Source organism: Xylona heveae (assembly GCF_001619985.1).
Source record: "Xylona heveae TC161 unplaced genomic scaffold L228scaffold_13, whole genome shotgun sequence".
Taxonomy (NCBI): Eukaryota; Fungi; Ascomycota; class Xylonomycetes; order Xylonales; family Xylonaceae; genus Xylona; species Xylona heveae.
The window spans coordinates 202570-219027 of NW_017264205.1; the positions used below are offsets into that span (position 1 = coordinate 202570).

The window sequence follows — 16458 nt, forward strand, 5'->3', positions numbered from 1 at the left end:
TCATACTCATCCGTGCTGCAGGCGCAAAGCGCTACGTGTCGACTTGTAGTCTCGTTCGCGTTTCCACGCGACAAACAATTTGAGAACCCCGAGGAGACAAGTTATATCTCTCGTGGTACTTGCAGAAGATTACCAGCTTGCCGGCTCCTTGGATTATTTCAAAGAAGACTCCCCCAAATGAGTAACAAGAATCTTGCCACCTCTTCGTCGGAGGAGGTGACCGGCCAAGTCTCTTTGCCCCGTAAGAAATCCTGGCGACGCATACAATGGATAGGCAATGACCATTGACGTTACATGCAGTTGCGCGCATAAAACGAATTATACACGTGGACGATGATATCCACAACTGCTCAAACAATGCTGCTTTTACCATCACTATTGCAACGGTACGATACCTTCAACTATCGACTACACGATGAGCTTGTGCTAAGTGATACCAGCAAATGTTTATTCAGTATTTGGCGGAGCAGGCGCACAATGTTGTAAAGTCAGAAAGGAAGCCTCGACGGAATATACAGTACAAAGACATTGGTAAAAATTTGCCTTTACTAATTGAGAATATAAGTACTAACGTTGGACGTGTAGCAAACGCTGTCGCCCGCATCGATAACCTCGAATTTCTTTCAGATGTCGTGCCGAAAACGATTCCTTACAAGCAATTAAAGGAGAAGAAATTCGATCCTAGCAATGGAAACATATCTGAGTCCAGTCAGGCGGCCCTGGATCGAAGCCAAGTTGGCCGCTTGGGACTGGACGGAGCTGGATATGAGGAGTCCGTCGATAGTGATGCAACGATTCCTCAGAGAGACAACATGAAAATGGAGATTCGCGGTTCTCGAGAAAGTGGCATCCTGGCGAGTAACCCTGATGAGGACGCTATGGTGGAATAAATATGATTGCACAAAAATGTACAAACTGGTTCAGGTTTAAGGCGCTGGTGGTGTATTCGCAGGTCCAACGGCAATGGCGCAGTCGGTTCAAAAGTATGAAATTAGCGTTTTTCGGATAATTTGATACCTTGCATTTTAGCTGTGTATATTCATTTAATAAATACCGTGCTCTGTGAAATTTCATATGAAGATTGTGATTATTACTGGCACGGAAATTCCCCGATTATGATTCGCTGATAAGTGTAAAGTGAGCGATTCATCCTACTGGCACTCAAGGAGATATGAAGGCTATTGGCAGAATAAGCACGCTTCATCGACGCAACCTAGAAAGCATAAATTGATTTTCAATGCACCGTCGCTCAGTACAATATGATTATGATCTATTATCAAATTTGTTATTTTTGGTTGACGAGTCTGAGGGGATAAAGTGGTAGATTGCCTCGTCAGGCAATATTGTCGGGAAGGAATTGACCAATCATAAGCGACGCCTACTTGCTTACCTCATGCTTGGCAGACTCTCTACTCTCAAACCTTGCCGCCATTTCCATCAACTCCCGAGGACGATCGATTGTACAGCATCAGCCCCCCAAACCGCCAGGATGTCTGCTCTCACGTCAAGATCTAGTGCCCTCCTGCGCACTTGCGCACGGCAGCGGCTGGCTCCCATTGCCGCCACCTCAATGGCTGCGCAGAGACGTGGTAAAGCCGACCAGGCGACGTCCTCTTTCGACAGCCCCTTCCGCGGCGAGACTTCTTCCACCAAGATCCCCAGCTTTGCCAGCTACAAGAGCAGCAAGGGCGAGACCTCCAACAAGGTCTTCCAGTACTTCATGGTCGGCACCATGGGCATGTTGACTGGTGTTGGAGCCAAGGCCACCGTTCAGGGTAGGTCTCAAACAACCCCGAAGAAGATGCATTGCCATTGAAACAAGGCATTGCCCTTATTGCGCGATCTTGGAGGATAAATTTTCTAATGACACTGCCTCTGTAGACTTCCTTGTCAACATGTCTGCCTCTGCCGATGTCCTGGCCCAGGCCAAGGTCGAGCTCGACCTCAGCGCTATCCCCGAGGGCAAGAACGTGAGTCTTCTCCTAGTAGGCTCTTATCAAGTTCTATCAACTTACACGTAAACCCCTATCAGGTCATTATCAAGTGGCGTGGAAAGCCCGTTTTCATCCGTCACCGTACCGCCGATGAGATCAAGGAGGCCGAGGATGCCAAGTGGGAGTCTTTCCGTGACCCCCAGCCCGACTCCGCCCGTGCGAAGAAGCCTGAGTGGCTCGTCATGCTTGGTTCGTATATTCAGGAAAAAAATAATCTTCTGTGCATTCGTCTAACCAGGTAAATTTATTAGGTGTCTGCACTCACTTGGGTTGTGTCCCCATCGGTGAGGCTGGTGACTTCGGTGGTTGGTTCTGCCCTTGTCACGGTTCCCACTACGACATTTCTGGCCGTGTCCGCAAGGGTCCCGCCCCCTTGAACTTGGAGATCCCCGAGTACGACTTCCCCTCGGAGACCTCCATCGTCATCGGTTAAAGCAATCCTCGTCCCAGAAATTTTCTTTGGTTTATTTTTTCTCTAGAAAGGTGACATTAGGTCCTGGTTTCCAGCTGTACAAGAAGAGGACCCTGGATGGGGAGGCCGATATCCAAGCCACTGCCGCCTATCAATTGTCCAAGTGTTGAGTAGTTCGCTGTAGATTTGTACCATAGCCTTTCATACACTTTGAACTTTTAGCATACTCTTTTGTCCACTTGATATTGATTCACAGTGACTTGACCATGCTTCAGATGCTACAGATGCATGTTCGTATATTCGTTACTTGTAACGGTCCATCCAGTGAAATCTAATCCTTTGATTGAAATAGCTTTTGCTAGCTGGTTATAATACACCCAAAGAAAGGCTCTACACTATTGTACAAAGATATGCTAGATGCCGTCTTTAATGCTTGCAGATCACACACGCTGGGAAAACAGCAGCAGACCAATCAAAACAAGGACAATCATGTATGTCGGAGCAGCATTATCATAGCTCCCACGAACGCCGCACCTGCGACGGTACCCTCTAGTGCAATGGTAGTCACATCGACTTTACGAAGCTGGACCTCTTTCTGACTGAAAATATCACGTAGAAATCGGTCAGCATACTGGACGGGAACCATTGCCTTGTCCTTGATTGACTTTAGTAGGGGTAGCTCTTCCCCAAGTCGAGATTGATTTTCAAGCTCAGACCCAGAAGATTCTGATGCAAGCGGAACCTCAGCTTCAGGGACAGGGGCAAAGGCATCGGCCGTAGCAGTAGCAGCAGGTTGCTCGACCTTGGCAGAGTCTCCGGGCGTTGGCTCGCTCTGCGTCCCGTCCGTCAGGACAAAGGGCTGTTCGGCTTGTTCTTGTGATGGAGAAACCACCGTGTTGGGGGCATTGGAATCAGACTGGGCCTTGGGGGCAGCGAGGACGCTGCTTTCACGCTCAATCGCCTCCATGACCTTTTCTTCAAAGCCTTTCACTAGTCTTTTCCGTCGCCATGGCTCCACGCCAATCTGGAAGACGAGGAAGAGTAGCACGTTGACGCCCATAAGGCCCCAAGTACCCCAGGTACTCATCCGTCGGATCTTGTCGCTCCAGATCTGCTCCTCGTGGTACCGGGCCAGGATGCTGCGGCTTAGCTGAACAGCGGCTTCTTCGGCGACTTGCTCAGCGGCAGTGAGTGCTTGCTGAGTCGCGAGCTCTGTCTGCTCGTTTGTATGATCGGATCGGTACAGTTCGGTAAACCGTTCCAGGTCCTGAGCGGACCAGGCGTGCTTGCGCTGCAGCAACTCGTTGACCTCTCGCTGAGAGGCAGATCGGCGGGCAATGGCGGCGGAATATGCATCTTTTGAATCATGCACAGATCGTCGAGCATCACGAACACGTTGTTCTGCGGTGTTGGTTTAGTTATGTTTGACTGGCATAGCCAAGTTGATGCTGATTGGAAGCATACCTTGGTGCTCAATCTCTTTTTTGAGGGCCTCAATGCCCGAATAGCCCGTAAGATCATTCAATGTCTTGCCAGCTAAAAATATGTTCGTCTGAAGGTTGTCCATGACATGGGAGAACTTCTTTGAAAGCTGCCATCGTCGTCCCTCTTCTTCCGAGGGCAGATCTTTTCTGGGCGGTTGAGTCTGGGCGTAGGCCGTTGTAAATGCATCAGACGTGGCGTTTGAGGCCAAACTTGCGCTTGGTATTTCAGGCTCTGATGGCTTCGAAGAAGGCTTCGCGGTTGCCCCTACATTGGAAAGTTTAACCTCATCTTGGGCGGCTTGTGAGGATTCCCGGTCAGAGGAGCTCCGGTTCTCGCTGTAATATCTCAACTGGATCCGGAATTGACATTGGAGGCAGGCGGTCGGCGTTACATGTTGTGGTCGGGGAAAATATGCGTTCAGTCTTGGTAGAGACTTTGGAAGGGTCTTTGTAATGAGGGATTCGAACGTAGGCTTTGCTACGTGCCTGAGCAATGGCCTCATCGCTGTCTTTTGACGGTGCGACTGTTTTCGACCATTTGCAGCATTCCCCCGGTTCTAGGTAGGTAACTACAGAGGTACAGCGCACGAGATTCGGCAGAATGGCGCATGGGCCACATTGAGCGATCCGGCTCCGATTGCCCGCCGGTAGCGCCATTTTGTTCCAGGCACGCGAATGACAACGGGCGCGGCCGAACGGGGGTGGTAACACTTGTCCCACGCTGACTGCGACGGATGCGATGGGTTTCTCCTATTCTGTGAAACATACTTTGAAGTTAAAATATACGAATCTAAGGGCGAGTATACCACCGCAGCAATTGCAGTGAGACGAATCATCTGCACTTGGTGGAAGAACAACGTGGGGGTATACCGGTCACGACTGAAGAAATGATGTTCTCAATTTGACGAGAAAGTCACGTCACTGCAGAATACGATGCGGCAGGTACAAAGGGCGAATGCGGCTTTTGGCGTTGGATGCCCGTGGGGTGCCTTGGGTGGTGCGATGTGCCTTACATCTTGGGCCAGATTATGCTGCTTGCCCAGAGAATCATAAATAAGGCGAAGTAATGGGATGATTTGGTGACACATTTTTAGCGGGCTCGAAATTTTCCTTTGCTTTCCTCTACGGAGTAGTACAATAATGAGCCATGTCTGTCAAGTCGAAAAGTCCATCTTGACAGTTTGCGTCAGAGTGGTCTTTTGGTGGCTTGAGCCAATCACAAGAGCGGTATGGGCCATCATGAGCAAACGCAAGCTGGACCGAGGGAACCAACGCTTGCACTGTTCCCGGTCTGTTTTTGGCGGTTCTGGGCGGCCCCTCGTCAGTCAACCTTCAGGAGACTGAGGGAAAGCTGGAGGGGCCGGTCTCGTCGCCTGTACCCCACCATGATGAACCCCAGCCCATGGCGTAAATCGATCGCAGCATGACAGGGCCAACTACTACTTAACTGGCCCTCGTTCACCTGCCACCCACGTTGCCCCTCATTTTCACTTATTCTTTTCCCCTCATACACAAAACAGCTCAATTGTTCTGGTCAACAATTGACTTGCCAAACGCATCTTATTATTTGTCCCCCAACCCTTCCCCAACAACCGTCGCAACCTACTGAGCTATAATCTAAGCTCTTCCCACTCCTTTCCATCTCGTCACTTCCGTTTCCATATACACAAATTGCCCAAGATGTCGGCAGACCAGCTCCCCGCCTTGAAGTCCAACCCAAAGTTCATTTTCTTCACGGACTTTGACGGTACTATTACTATGAAGGACAGTAAGTGAAGTTGCCATCATCCCTCACGGGTGTCGTTATGGATCCTTGTTTGTTTGCTAACTGCGCGATTTTAAGGCAATGACTACTTAGTACGCGCCCGAAATTATATTTTGTCTGGTAGCAAATGAAGCTGACTTTTTCAAGACCGACAACCTTGGTTTTGGACCTGAGCTCCGCCGAAAAGGCAACATTGAGGTGCTGGAGAACAGGGAGACCTTCAGGTTCGTTGACAGCCGCCCGATCCGCCCGGTCCGGGGTCTCCGTTGCTAACATGGAGCTCTTTTTTACTGTAGAGATGCATTCAAGGAGATGCTTGACAGCATCAAGCACCCTTTCAACGAATGCGTGCAGACATTAGTCGACAACATCAAGTTGGACCCCCACTTTAACGACTTCTACAAGTGGGCTCTTGAGCACAACGTCCCCGTTGTAGTCCTCTCCTCCGGCATGGTCCCAATCATCCGCGCTCTCCTTGAGCACTTGGTCGGCCCCGATGCCGCCAAGATCCAGATCATCAGCAACGACGTGAAGCCTCGGAAGATTGACGGAAAGATCCCCGAAGATTGGGAAAACAAGGAGGCTGCTTGGGAGATTGAATATCACGACGACAGGTAAATCCCCGCCGGTGAAATCTCCAATTTTTTGTAGGCACGCCGCTGACATCGTTTCAGCTCCTTCGGCCACGACAAGTCCCTTGCCATCCGGCCGTATGCCAATCTGCCCGCGGACAAGCGGCCCACTCTTTTCTACGCTGGTGACGGTGTCTCGGACCTGTCGGCAGCTCGTGAGACGGACCTTTTGTTTGCCAAGAAGGGCCATGGTATGTCCCCTTTACTCCGATTACCAGACAAGAATTGTTAATCCCTTGTTACAGACTTGGTGACATACTGTGAGCGTGAGGGCGTGCCCTTCACTCTCTTTGAGGACTGGAACACCATTCTCGAGAACGTCCAGGCGATCTAGTAAGTTCAAAATACCATTTACCTTTGCGTTGTGGCCAAATTCTAATGACTTATTCTTCGTTGCAGCTCTGGTAAGACGGACGTGAAGAGCGTGGCCGCTGCTGGTGTTGAGGCTGTGAGACACGGTGGCAACAAGGTATAAAGGTCAGAAGTAGTTTGTTTCGTTTTGGACAATGTTCCCCTTTTTTTCGATGTTCAAATTGGAAGATATCCTGGGATATACGAGTGGGAGACGAAGCTATGAGCCGTAACTGAGGAAACTCTATACATACGAATTTTTGCATATCTTGTGACTATAAATATTATGAATCATACGTCGAATTTTGGCGAATTCAGACACACGAATAAAGTGATTATTTAACCTCTTCAAAATCTGAATTTCGTTGTCGCGGTTGGGGACGCGGTCGTGGCATCAAACCCCAAATACGTGGCCACGTGACCGCAATATTTCCGACTCGGAAACTTTCCCATGTCTGATGCATTGGCCATGGCTATCACCACGTCCAAACACCCTTCGCACATTTCCCAACTCCCGTACGGTGTCGCCCGAATTCAATTGCCAACAATTCCAATCCTTTCTGACATCTGGCAATTGAAACCTTCCACGGTTGCCGCCAAATAATCATGGCTTTCCGACTTTTTACCCAGCCGCGGCTCCTCTCCCTTTCGCCATTCAGCTCGCTCATCGGACGAGGACCAGCTGCGGCAGCGCAGCGAGCGCTCCCTTCTCCTTCTGTTACTTGTTCCTTTTCGACCAGCAATTCTCTCTTCGCCACATACAACCAAGTTCTCCGAGGATGTCGTGTTGCGCAGCGCGCCCGCAAGCCCGTCTCTCCCGCGCTCGTCGACCGACCTGAAATGAAGGGCGTGTGTCTCAAAGTCGGCATTACCAAGCCCAAGAAGCCCAATTCGGCTGAGCGAAAAACCGCAAGAGTCCGATTGTCCAGTGGAAGAGTCGTGACGTGCTATATTCCCGGAGAAGGTGAGTTGTTTTTTTGTTTGCGGGGGGGTGGGGAAGCTGTTTGATTTTGTTGGACCTTTGAACATCCATTGGCCCTTCGAATCTTGTTTCGACCAGAAAGCAATGCAGTCTCAGCTCTTCTTGAAAACTGCAATACAATATAAAAAGCAGAAACTAATCCACATCTCGCAAAAAATATAGGCCACAACGTCCAGCAGCACTCCGTCGTTCTTGTCCGAGGCGGTCGTAGCCAGGACTGTCCCGGTGTGCGATACCATCTTGTCCGTGGCGCCATGGATCTTGTAAGTTTTGAATCCAACCCCCCATATCACCATTCTCTTTCTTTTCTTTCTTTTTTTTTGGACAAGCAATCCATACCTTCGTCTTCATACAATGAGTCATGATATGCTAATTCTCCAATTTTTTCTTTACAAATAGGGTGGCGTTGGCAACCGTATGACCAGTCGATCAAAATACGGAACGAAGAAGCCCAAGTCTTCTTAAGCGCCTCCAGCCACAAGATCCTCATCTCGACATACCTGTATCAATTTTTCGCTTCGTGAATTTTGTCGTACATAGCAGCATTTCTCTTTAATTTTTGGGGCATTTTATACCGGACGCTCGACCATGACGACAGCAGTCGCATGATTACAAAAACCACCTTTGTTATTTCATGGCGAGACATGGGCATATGGCGTTGTTATGGATTCACGTACTTTCTCAACTTGATTTTCGCGTTGAAGACAAATGGAATAAGACTAGTTCACCTAACGAATCCTACTCATAGATAGCCTCTCTTTCTGTTTGGAAATAAATGGCATTTATGGGTTACTAGAAAGCATCATTCTCCGGTAGCAATGTTATTCAATGTCTCAAATCAGCTCATGCCTCCATGCCCATTAATAATTCAGGCACGTTTAAGAGGGAACATGTGAAGGGAGTAAATATCGAATATAAATTGAAAATAAATGAGAAATATCACCGAGTAAAAAGTAATATAAAAAAGAACAAGGGAATAAATTGAAAAAGAAACCCTTTTTAGACCCTTCATACATGTGAGAAGCTCCGAATACATGTCCCCGATGGCAAATCGCAATGTCAACTAGCCATACATGATTTGATATTCTTGTGTTTTCTCAAAGTGAAATTGAACGGCAAGAAAAATGCAATAAGATGCAGAAAAGGGCACCCTGTTTCTTGGCCATATTAAGCCAGGAAAAAGATACAATATACCTCGACAACCCCAAAGACGCCATTGCGTGAGATAATCAGCATAGACTCCAAAAGAAAACCAGGACTAACAGGGGGGATATGCCTGTTAGACTGGACGGTAGGAAAGACTTCAGTCTGATACTCTAAGAAGCTTCCAAATACGATGAGAAGACAGACTAGCAAAGTGATGTTGATGATGATGAGCGTAGAGCGTTAATCCATCTCGGCTTCGTAGCCGTCTGGTTTCTTGAGACCGTTGATGTCGAACCATCTTGAAGTGCCTGCAATGTAATGGTCAGTACGACGGCGGTAATTGAATGATGAGGATCGACGAGGAAGGAGAGCGGAGGATCAGATCTGGACTGAACTTACAAGAATATCCTTTCCAGTCGAAATTGTCCTTGGGATTACAGTGGCACTTAAGGTCAAGTCTGGTCTGTTCTCCTGTCGGACAGTGTGTAAAGGGAACGTGGTAATAGGCAATGTCGTTGAAGAAGTGGATCTCTTCCTTCTGCAAGAGGAGGCCAGCAGCAATGGAGTGCACTGGGGCGTCTCCCCAGCGTTCATAGAAGAAACCACCATCCCGGTCAAGAGACTCGAAGAAGTCCAAGTACGCCGGAGACCGAAGCCAGTTGAGGTTTCCAATTTCGAAGTTCGACCACTAAAGAGGAATTAGTACACGCAGAACTAATGGATTGGCACGGGAAGAAGCGTACGAAATGGCAGTGGTTGTAGCTGTCGCCGCCGTCATCACTCAAAAAGGCAAGAGAATTGTCCTGCGCAATGTGCTCAGGATGAGTCTTCATGAACTTCTTGACGCTATCCCACAGAGTAGGAACAGTCTCGGCGTATTCATAAAGACTGAGCACGAAACTGTACTTCTTTTTGTGGTCCGCCATATATTTGAAGGGATCATAGTGGACGTCGCAGAAGAGTTCAATGCTGGGCTCAACGCGCCAATACCACTCGTATTCGTTCATCAGAGGCTGACGGAAAAAGAAGCCAGACTCAAACCGACACATGTGTCTGTAGCTGACAGAGTCGCCGTAGATAATCTTGCGCGCAGCCATGTCTTCGCGGACCTTTTTGGCCTTGTCCTGGTCGATGAAATCAGGGAAAGACCAGTGCTCCTTTTCAATCTCTCCATATTTGGTTTTTCCAGAAACGAGTGAAGTAGTGATATTGATAAAAGTGTCGTCGAACGGCATGTCGTTGAGGAAGACCCAATCATAGTTGTAGCGGTGATTGAACCTGTCCTCCACTTGGCGAATCGACCGGGCGATCTCCCAGATATCCGAATTACGTGCAAGAGTCACAAAGGTGGCATTCATTCTTGGCCCATCAGCAGCGGCATTAGGTAGGCCGGCCACCGTGTTAGGGCTTGTGGGTGGAGCTGGCTGAGAGGATGCCTTGGGGTGATGTCCTTCAGTCGCACCTGCACTAGGTGCGGTCGTTTGATCATAGTAACCTCTCCATTTTTCATTCTGCTCTCTGATAATGTCACTAGCGGTTTGCAAGTGCTCTCGTGGCTTCGACGACGAGGAAATGAAATAAAGGACTGCAAAGATCTGTGAAATGGAAAGTCAGCTTTGGTGCACTTCAGCCTAGGCCTGGAAAAAAGCGCAAACATACGAAAAATGTCACCAAGAGGTATCGCAGATATCTCCCTGAACCTGAAGCCATTGTGTCTTTCGAACCCTCTCCGCTGTCTCCCTTTCCGGTTTCTGCCCCTGAGGCTAAGCTGGGTGGATCTGCTCTCTCTTGTGACGATGAGAGGCCCTTGTTATTTGCCCGCCGGCGGAGCAAAGCTTCTTGAACGCACACCTTGGCTTCTGGTATGGATATGATATCAAGGAGGTTGCGAAATTGAAATGATCTGTCCCTTAGGTCTAAGCCGTTGGGTTGTGGGGTGCAGCACAACTAGAGTAGCTCCTAACAACGGTCCGGATCAGGAGCCGTGGGGAACACGACCAGACTAGGAATTGAAAGGATATTGACAATAACTGAAGGCTGAGTGAGCCTGTCTCCACTCAAATCAAAACCTCGACGTAGATGAACAGCGAGTCAAAAGATGTATGCACATTTGTCCCTTTCAAAAGGGAAACGCGAAAATACAGAGGGGTGCACAAAAGGGTGTCAATTCGCCCTTACTTTGGCTGCGGAGATCGACGCGCAATACCCCTACAGCGGCAAATGGGATTAAACTTAGGGGAAGTGCTTGTTCCTGATTCGCGCGCTACCCCGTAATTCCGCTATTAATGGAAGTTGCGTGGTGCAAAGCAAACCAACTGTGCAAATATACGGCGGAGGTTACGTACCAATAATGCATATACATACGGAGAACCGTTCACGTCATCAGTGCAGCTTTGCAAAACTGCGTCACTGGGTACTGCAGTTCACGGCAGCTAGCACGCATCAATGATGGATCGATTCATCTCCGACTCTTCAATAGATGGTCCCCACCATACGCAGTACCAAAGGCCAGCTAAAGTACGCTGAGGTTGGATGGGAGGTCTTTGAACCTTTCAGCTTCAACTGACTGTGTGCTTATCAGTTATCTACTCTTGCGTCATTTGGTAATCCTCATCTGTTCACTTTCATCTTGTGAGGTGGATCGTTGATCGTGAGTGCTGCCCCAATCTTGCATCACTTGCATTGGCTGACAATTCCATGCAGTTCTATCATTCGTCTTCGACGTGTGCTCCTATCGCACATCTATAGATATTTCACCGAGATTTTTCGTCCTTTTACCTGCCAGATCTGAATCGATCTACTTTGCATAGGCAACAACGGTCTACATTCTAGCTTCAGCTTTCAGTGGAGCTTTGGATCAAGCTCGAGGTCGCAATGTCTTTCTTTGGCTTCGACACCACCCTTCCAAGGGATAGGGGTCACCCAAGGGAAGCGCCAGGCTTCGGAGAAGCACCTGATCCCTTTGCAGGCTTTTCTCATCGTGGAGGTGCCGGAGGTGACGATGAAGCGTGAGTACTACACTGCGGTCTGGGTAGTATCTGTGCCACTAATGCGTACTATCTTGTAGCCTCGAATTTGAGGACACGTACGATGGGCTTGGCGATCAGCTCGACGAGACTGATGATACCTTCAACGATGATACTTTCGGTTCTTCTGGGTTGGAGGCGCCTGCTGTAGGGAAGGATTTCGATTTCTTTGGCCAAACCGCTAAAGTATCGGATGCTATCCATGAAGAACAGCTCCGTTATACTCGGCATCAGCCGGCGCCCAAGTTCGCTCAGCCCAAGGCTCCAAAAAGGACTGGCTACGAAAAGTATCAGATTCCGGACTTGCAGGCCAGCGCCGATCTGTGGGGAGTAGGTTCAAAGCAACAGGCGCCGGAAACAATTCAGCAGCAGACTTTTATTGCACCTCCCACTCAGACAAGCGCTGCTCAAGCGCTGCCGAAAAAGATCATGAGCTTGGAGGAGGTGGAGGCCGCGATGCGCACTCAGAAGCCCAAGCCCAAGGCTGCTCAAGCTCCTGCCCCTGTTCCGCCATCCTATCCACCCTTTTCGGTGGCACAAGCCCAGGCATTGGCCCAAGCGACCGCGCCTCCGCAGCAGCAGTCGATCCCAGCTGCCCTGCAAGCCCAGGTCTCTAACGTGGCCGGGTTCCCTGTGAAACCACCTGCGCCGAATCAAGTCGGAGTCGACCCCCGCTTCTCGCAGCCAACTCCGACTGATGTACCAAACTTTGCTGCGCATCCCCCTCAGATTTTGCAACGGCCGCAGCCCATTCCCGCTCAATTTTCTGGACACCGCGGCTCCCCTCAGCCTCGCCAGATTTTGCAGAACCCGAACCGCCAACCGGTGCAGCCAGCGCCTTACCCCAGGCAATTCGGTTCTCCTGCCGCAGCTGGAGGCTTTCCGGGGGCGCCTGTCATTACAAACCCTCAGCAACTTCTTCAACTCTCCGAGGAAGAGCGTGCTGCATTCCTGATTGAAGATGCCAAGCGTGCGAAGCGGAACCACAAGATCTTCCTGCTTTCAAAGGATAATGGATTGATGACACCTCAGGACAAGAACTTCATCACTCGGATTCAATTGCAGCAATTGGTCACGGCCACAGGTGGGCTGAATGAACCGGGCTCTGATGCGGCTCTCTCAGAGGACTTTTATTACCAGGTCCACAACCAGATTCGCGGAGGACCGAGACAGAACCCTAACCAACCATTGGGTCACTTTGCTCAAACCTACCTTTTCCAAACGGGCGGTCGGCATGGCGGTCCTGGAGGCAGGCGACACCATCGGGGCGGAGACAATCATATGCAACGTATGGAACAACAAGTGCAGCGAGCTGTCGAAGCTGCTAAACTCAAGCCGAAAAACAAGCAGCTTGTCATTGAAGGCAGTCTGGGAAAGATCTCGTTTAGTAACGCAAAGACACCAAAGCCACTTCTCAATATCAAACGGCAAGAGAGCTCAGACGCATCAAGCCGCGTAAATGCCGATAAGAAGTCTATCAATGTCTCTGCGAATGATCGGAAGAGTATTCTCCGCGGCATTGAGAGCGTTTACTCGACCTTGATGAAGCTTGAGGACCATGAACGACAGATGCCTCCTCCTCCAACCGAAGAAAGTGATGCTGCTTCGGTTCAAGAACATCTCGAATGGAGACGCGAAATGGTCGACTTGAACCAGACTCTTTGGAAGGAGCTTAAGGTTATGGAGCCGATTGTGCCGAAGTAGGTTTTACTTTTACTCGTTTCCGCCCTATTCAAACGCTAATAGACTCAGCTCACCAACACCTCATCCCTTTATTGCATTCCTGTCGCATGGAAAAGGCAAAAAGGCGATTCCGCGCATCTTCCGTCACCTAGATCAGGAACAACGGGTTACTGTTCTCACCATGGTTGTTGTTCACCTTGATGTGCTTGATGTGGTCCGTGGGGCTCATCTACAACCAAACGAGCAGCAACTGCCTGTAGCTGTTCGGGAAGAGGTCGAATTATTCTGCCAGGCCGTAATGCCATGCTTATTTGGTTACGTTAATGAAGCCCCTCTGAGCATTGTCACTGGTCTCCTTGGTCTTGTCATCGACGGCGTCAACATACAATCAGTCGCCTACACCAAGGTTGGCGTTGGCATTTTGACAATGCTCATTTCCCGTGCGGAATTGGTCAAGCAGGCTGGAAACGTCAACGAGCAAGAATGGGAACAATGGTATGTCCACTGAAAAAGAAAAAGGCTTTTGCGAGAATATTTTTCTAATAATTTTTAGGACGGTACTCTACAATCGTCTATTTGATATCATTGAGCCTGTTCTCGGCTCCATCTTCCCAGTGTCTGTACACTCCAGCGAAGATATGTACGTATGGCAGTTCTTAGCCGCAGCAGGTATCGGCGCCAGCCCAGAGCAACAGCAACGCCTCGTAATTGCTGTAAAGTGAGTCTCCCTGATTGTCTACCATTCTCTCCGCTCTTAAGATCTTCGATTAACGTCATTCTCTAGGGATCGAGTTTTGGATACTGTCTTGCAGAGCAAGACTCTGCCTGCTGATATGGCCAGTCAGCGACTCAGCAATGTCAATTTGTTCATGCGTGCCATTGGCTTAGATGTCGAACTGCTTGGTTAATGAGGCTATTAGCAAATTTGTTCTCACGACATTACGTTGTTCGACTGGTCACCTAGTCAGAACCTCCTTTTTCGGAATGGATATTTCTACATCGTTCTGTACTATCCTACATTCTTCAATACCCGCCACTCGGTCCTACCTCGCTCCCTTCGATTAGAGCGAACATATTTATAATATGCGCCGTCACCTCCGTTAGACGGAGCGCTTCCATACCTCGGCTCATTCAGCTCTGCGATTCATGATGTCGGAGAATCAATCTCGTTTTTGTCCGGTGTTTACTCGTTCTGCTTTTCTTTTTTAGCTCGATTCTCTTCAACAGCAGATGGGATTTATGACGCTTAGACGTGAAAGGGAGATGGGATTTCATGCTAAGCCGATATGCATCATGTGGGACTAGTAGATAATGACATAGCGCACAAATCAAAAAAGTCTTTTTGTTACGACGCTGGTTCTCGGTTTAGCGGTTTTGTCTTTGAAGTCAACTTTTTAAAAAAACAATATCGTACAGACCCGCCCCATTTCTAGACGTTTTATGAAACTGTAACCTTCCCAAGTGATTCATCCAATCCTGAAACAAGAATCAACCGATAAAGTGACCACGGCAGGAAGTGACCTGTCGCAAGGGAAGCTTCTCCCAGGTCACATAGGAATCGTAGAAGGCCTTAAAAAGAAAAGATGAGATGCTAGAAAGAAAATGCCTAGAAGATGTTTTCTCTCATTCCTCCATTACATCGCCGCCAAACGCCCCTCCGGGTATTCTTCCTTCATTCAGCTCCTTTTCTAACCGCGTAATCTCAGCCAAGCTCTTCGCATTGCGGATCATTTCTTCGACACGCTTTCTTTCCTTCTCCGTTAGTCGGACACGATATCCGCGTCCTCCGCCTTCCGCGCCGCCACTAAGATCGGCCGGTGAAGAGACGCCGGGCACGTCGAAAGTGCGCGATTTGATACCCATGATCTTTTGGGGATATTATGTCAGCTTTGTTTCAGATGCAAAGGATGTGGATCTGAACAAGATATTCTTGGGCCGGGTCTCTGAAATGGAAGCATAGAAGATATGCGGCGTAAAACAGAGATCATAAAAAAGGGGGGAAGAAAATGAAAGAAGGAGGATGGTAGACAAACCTTGGAGGCCAGGGCAGAGGGCTCTTCAACGGTGCCGAATAGCTCAGCGGCCTTTTTGCGCTCTGGGTCTTTCACCTTTTGATAGTCGAGGAAACGGACGGATGGGCATCTCCAAACGATCCAGTACCGGTAGTTCTAGCCGCGCGGATACGTTAGCATGTCGGCTTGCATTTATGAGATGAATTTAGAGCCTGATGGGGCTCAACGCTTGGAAGAGTGAAAGCCACGGCGCTATAGCGCGGCGCAGCGCAATGAACTAAAAAATGCCAGAGAGATAGGATACAAGGGAAATGCAAAAGCTCCCTACCTCATTGCGAGCGACTGGATTCTCCATCAGCACCAAATGTGTGAGTCGCGGGAAGTTGCCCAAAGGATCCAAATCGGCCAGCTCAGTGAGCCGGTTACTCGTCAGGACTAGATTGGTGAGGTTCGGGATAGAGCCTGCGAGGGTCGGTGAGATGTGGGAGATGCGGTTTCGCGCAAGGAGCAGCGTTCGAAGGCGCGGGTTGAGAGGAAAGTTTCCTAACGTGCCAATGTCGTTATCGGTAAAATCGATTGCATCTTGGTCCTGCAGTTAATTGGAAAAGGGAAAAACGGGTCAGCAAAGAGAAAAGCGACAACGATGTGGAAGACCTAGGAGCAATTAAGAAGTTGGGGGGAAAGGGTGATAATTACTCTTGCGACACCGAGGTTTTCTATCGCTGGAATTTTGTGCCCTATATATTCCTCAAACGCACACGGTCGATATCAATGATGCTCGTCCCAAGATGTAGTGTATCTGCTCTTTTCAGCATGGAAACGCACCTCGCAGATCTAATTCTCGTTCTTTGACGGGGTTCAGGTAGGAGAGAGAAGATTGGATGAGGTCGGCGGTCAACCTCATGGCGAAAAGGACGAAGATGGAATTCGGAAAGGAATCGTAGTCGATAGAGAAGTCTTGTGGAGCGACG

The 16458-nt window shown here is 49.2% G+C and overlaps 8 protein-coding genes across 8 annotated transcripts; 5 read left to right on the top strand and 3 right to left on the bottom strand.

Moving 5' to 3' along the window:
• Positions 1–177: 177 nt before the first annotated feature.
• L228DRAFT_285806 (histone-fold-containing protein) lies at positions 178–1058 on the top strand (the record flags this gene model as incomplete). Its single annotated transcript, XM_018336381.1, has 4 exons — positions 178–241; positions 301–386; positions 441–531; positions 586–1058. 4 exons carry the CDS (start codon positions 178–180, stop codon positions 888–890), a joined length of 546 nt encoding a protein of 181 aa, XP_018184934.1. The 3' UTR covers positions 891–1058.
• A 394-nt stretch (positions 1059–1452) lies between these two features.
• On the top strand, positions 1453–2606 carry L228DRAFT_250972 (ubiquinol-cytochrome c reductase iron-sulfur subunit). The gene is made up of 4 exons (XM_018333451.1): positions 1453–1775; positions 1882–1970; positions 2033–2183; positions 2246–2606. The coding sequence occupies exons 1-4, from the start codon at positions 1490–1492 to the stop codon at positions 2425–2427; spliced, it is 708 nt and encodes a 235-aa protein (XP_018184935.1). The 5' UTR covers positions 1453–1489; the 3' UTR covers positions 2428–2606.
• Positions 2607–2727: 121 nt separating this feature from the next.
• Positions 2728–4486, bottom strand: L228DRAFT_285808 (hypothetical protein). Its single transcript, XM_018336382.1, has 2 exons — positions 3871–4486; positions 2728–3807 (listed from the first exon to the last, which is right to left on the bottom strand). The coding sequence occupies exons 1-2, from the start codon at positions 4391–4393 to the stop codon at positions 2894–2896; spliced, it is 1437 nt and encodes a 478-aa protein (XP_018184936.1). The 5' UTR covers positions 4394–4486; the 3' UTR covers positions 2728–2893.
• A 720-nt stretch (positions 4487–5206) lies between these two features.
• On the top strand, positions 5207–6983 carry L228DRAFT_285809 (phosphoserine phosphatase). The gene is made up of 7 exons (XM_018336383.1): positions 5207–5658; positions 5734–5747; positions 5803–5879; positions 5952–6269; positions 6330–6478; positions 6533–6620; positions 6687–6983. The coding sequence occupies exons 1-7, from the start codon at positions 5571–5573 to the stop codon at positions 6760–6762; spliced, it is 810 nt and encodes a 269-aa protein (XP_018184937.1). The 5' UTR covers positions 5207–5570; the 3' UTR covers positions 6763–6983.
• Positions 6984–7126: 143 nt separating this feature from the next.
• On the top strand, positions 7127–8437 carry L228DRAFT_234078 (ribosomal protein S12). The gene is made up of 3 exons (XM_018330655.1): positions 7127–7602; positions 7783–7883; positions 8020–8437. Exons 1-3 carry the CDS (start codon positions 7245–7247, stop codon positions 8083–8085), a joined length of 525 nt encoding a protein of 174 aa, XP_018184938.1. The 5' UTR covers positions 7127–7244; the 3' UTR covers positions 8086–8437.
• Positions 8438–9006: 569 nt separating this feature from the next.
• Positions 9007–10476, bottom strand: L228DRAFT_271199 (glycosyltransferase family 15 protein; the record flags this gene model as incomplete). Its single annotated transcript, XM_018335500.1, has 4 exons — positions 9007–9074; positions 9166–9454; positions 9510–10361; positions 10426–10476. The coding sequence occupies 4 exons, from the start codon at positions 10474–10476 to the stop codon at positions 9007–9009; spliced, it is 1260 nt and encodes a 419-aa protein (XP_018184939.1).
• A 1164-nt stretch (positions 10477–11640) lies between these two features.
• L228DRAFT_241624 (hypothetical protein) lies at positions 11641–14383 on the top strand (the record flags this gene model as incomplete). Its single annotated transcript, XM_018331340.1, has 5 exons — positions 11641–11774; positions 11834–13492; positions 13539–13970; positions 14029–14193; positions 14260–14383. The coding sequence occupies 5 exons, from the start codon at positions 11641–11643 to the stop codon at positions 14381–14383; spliced, it is 2514 nt and encodes an 837-aa protein (XP_018184940.1).
• A 459-nt stretch (positions 14384–14842) lies between these two features.
• L228DRAFT_250981 (L domain-like protein) lies at positions 14843–16411 on the bottom strand. The gene is made up of 5 exons (XM_018333452.1): positions 16313–16411; positions 16184–16224; positions 15816–16076; positions 15509–15643; positions 14843–15341 (listed from the first exon to the last, which is right to left on the bottom strand). The coding sequence occupies exons 1-5, from the start codon at positions 16389–16391 to the stop codon at positions 15099–15101; spliced, it is 759 nt and encodes a 252-aa protein (XP_018184941.1). The 5' UTR covers positions 16392–16411; the 3' UTR covers positions 14843–15098.
• Positions 16412–16458: the final 47 nt, after the last annotated feature.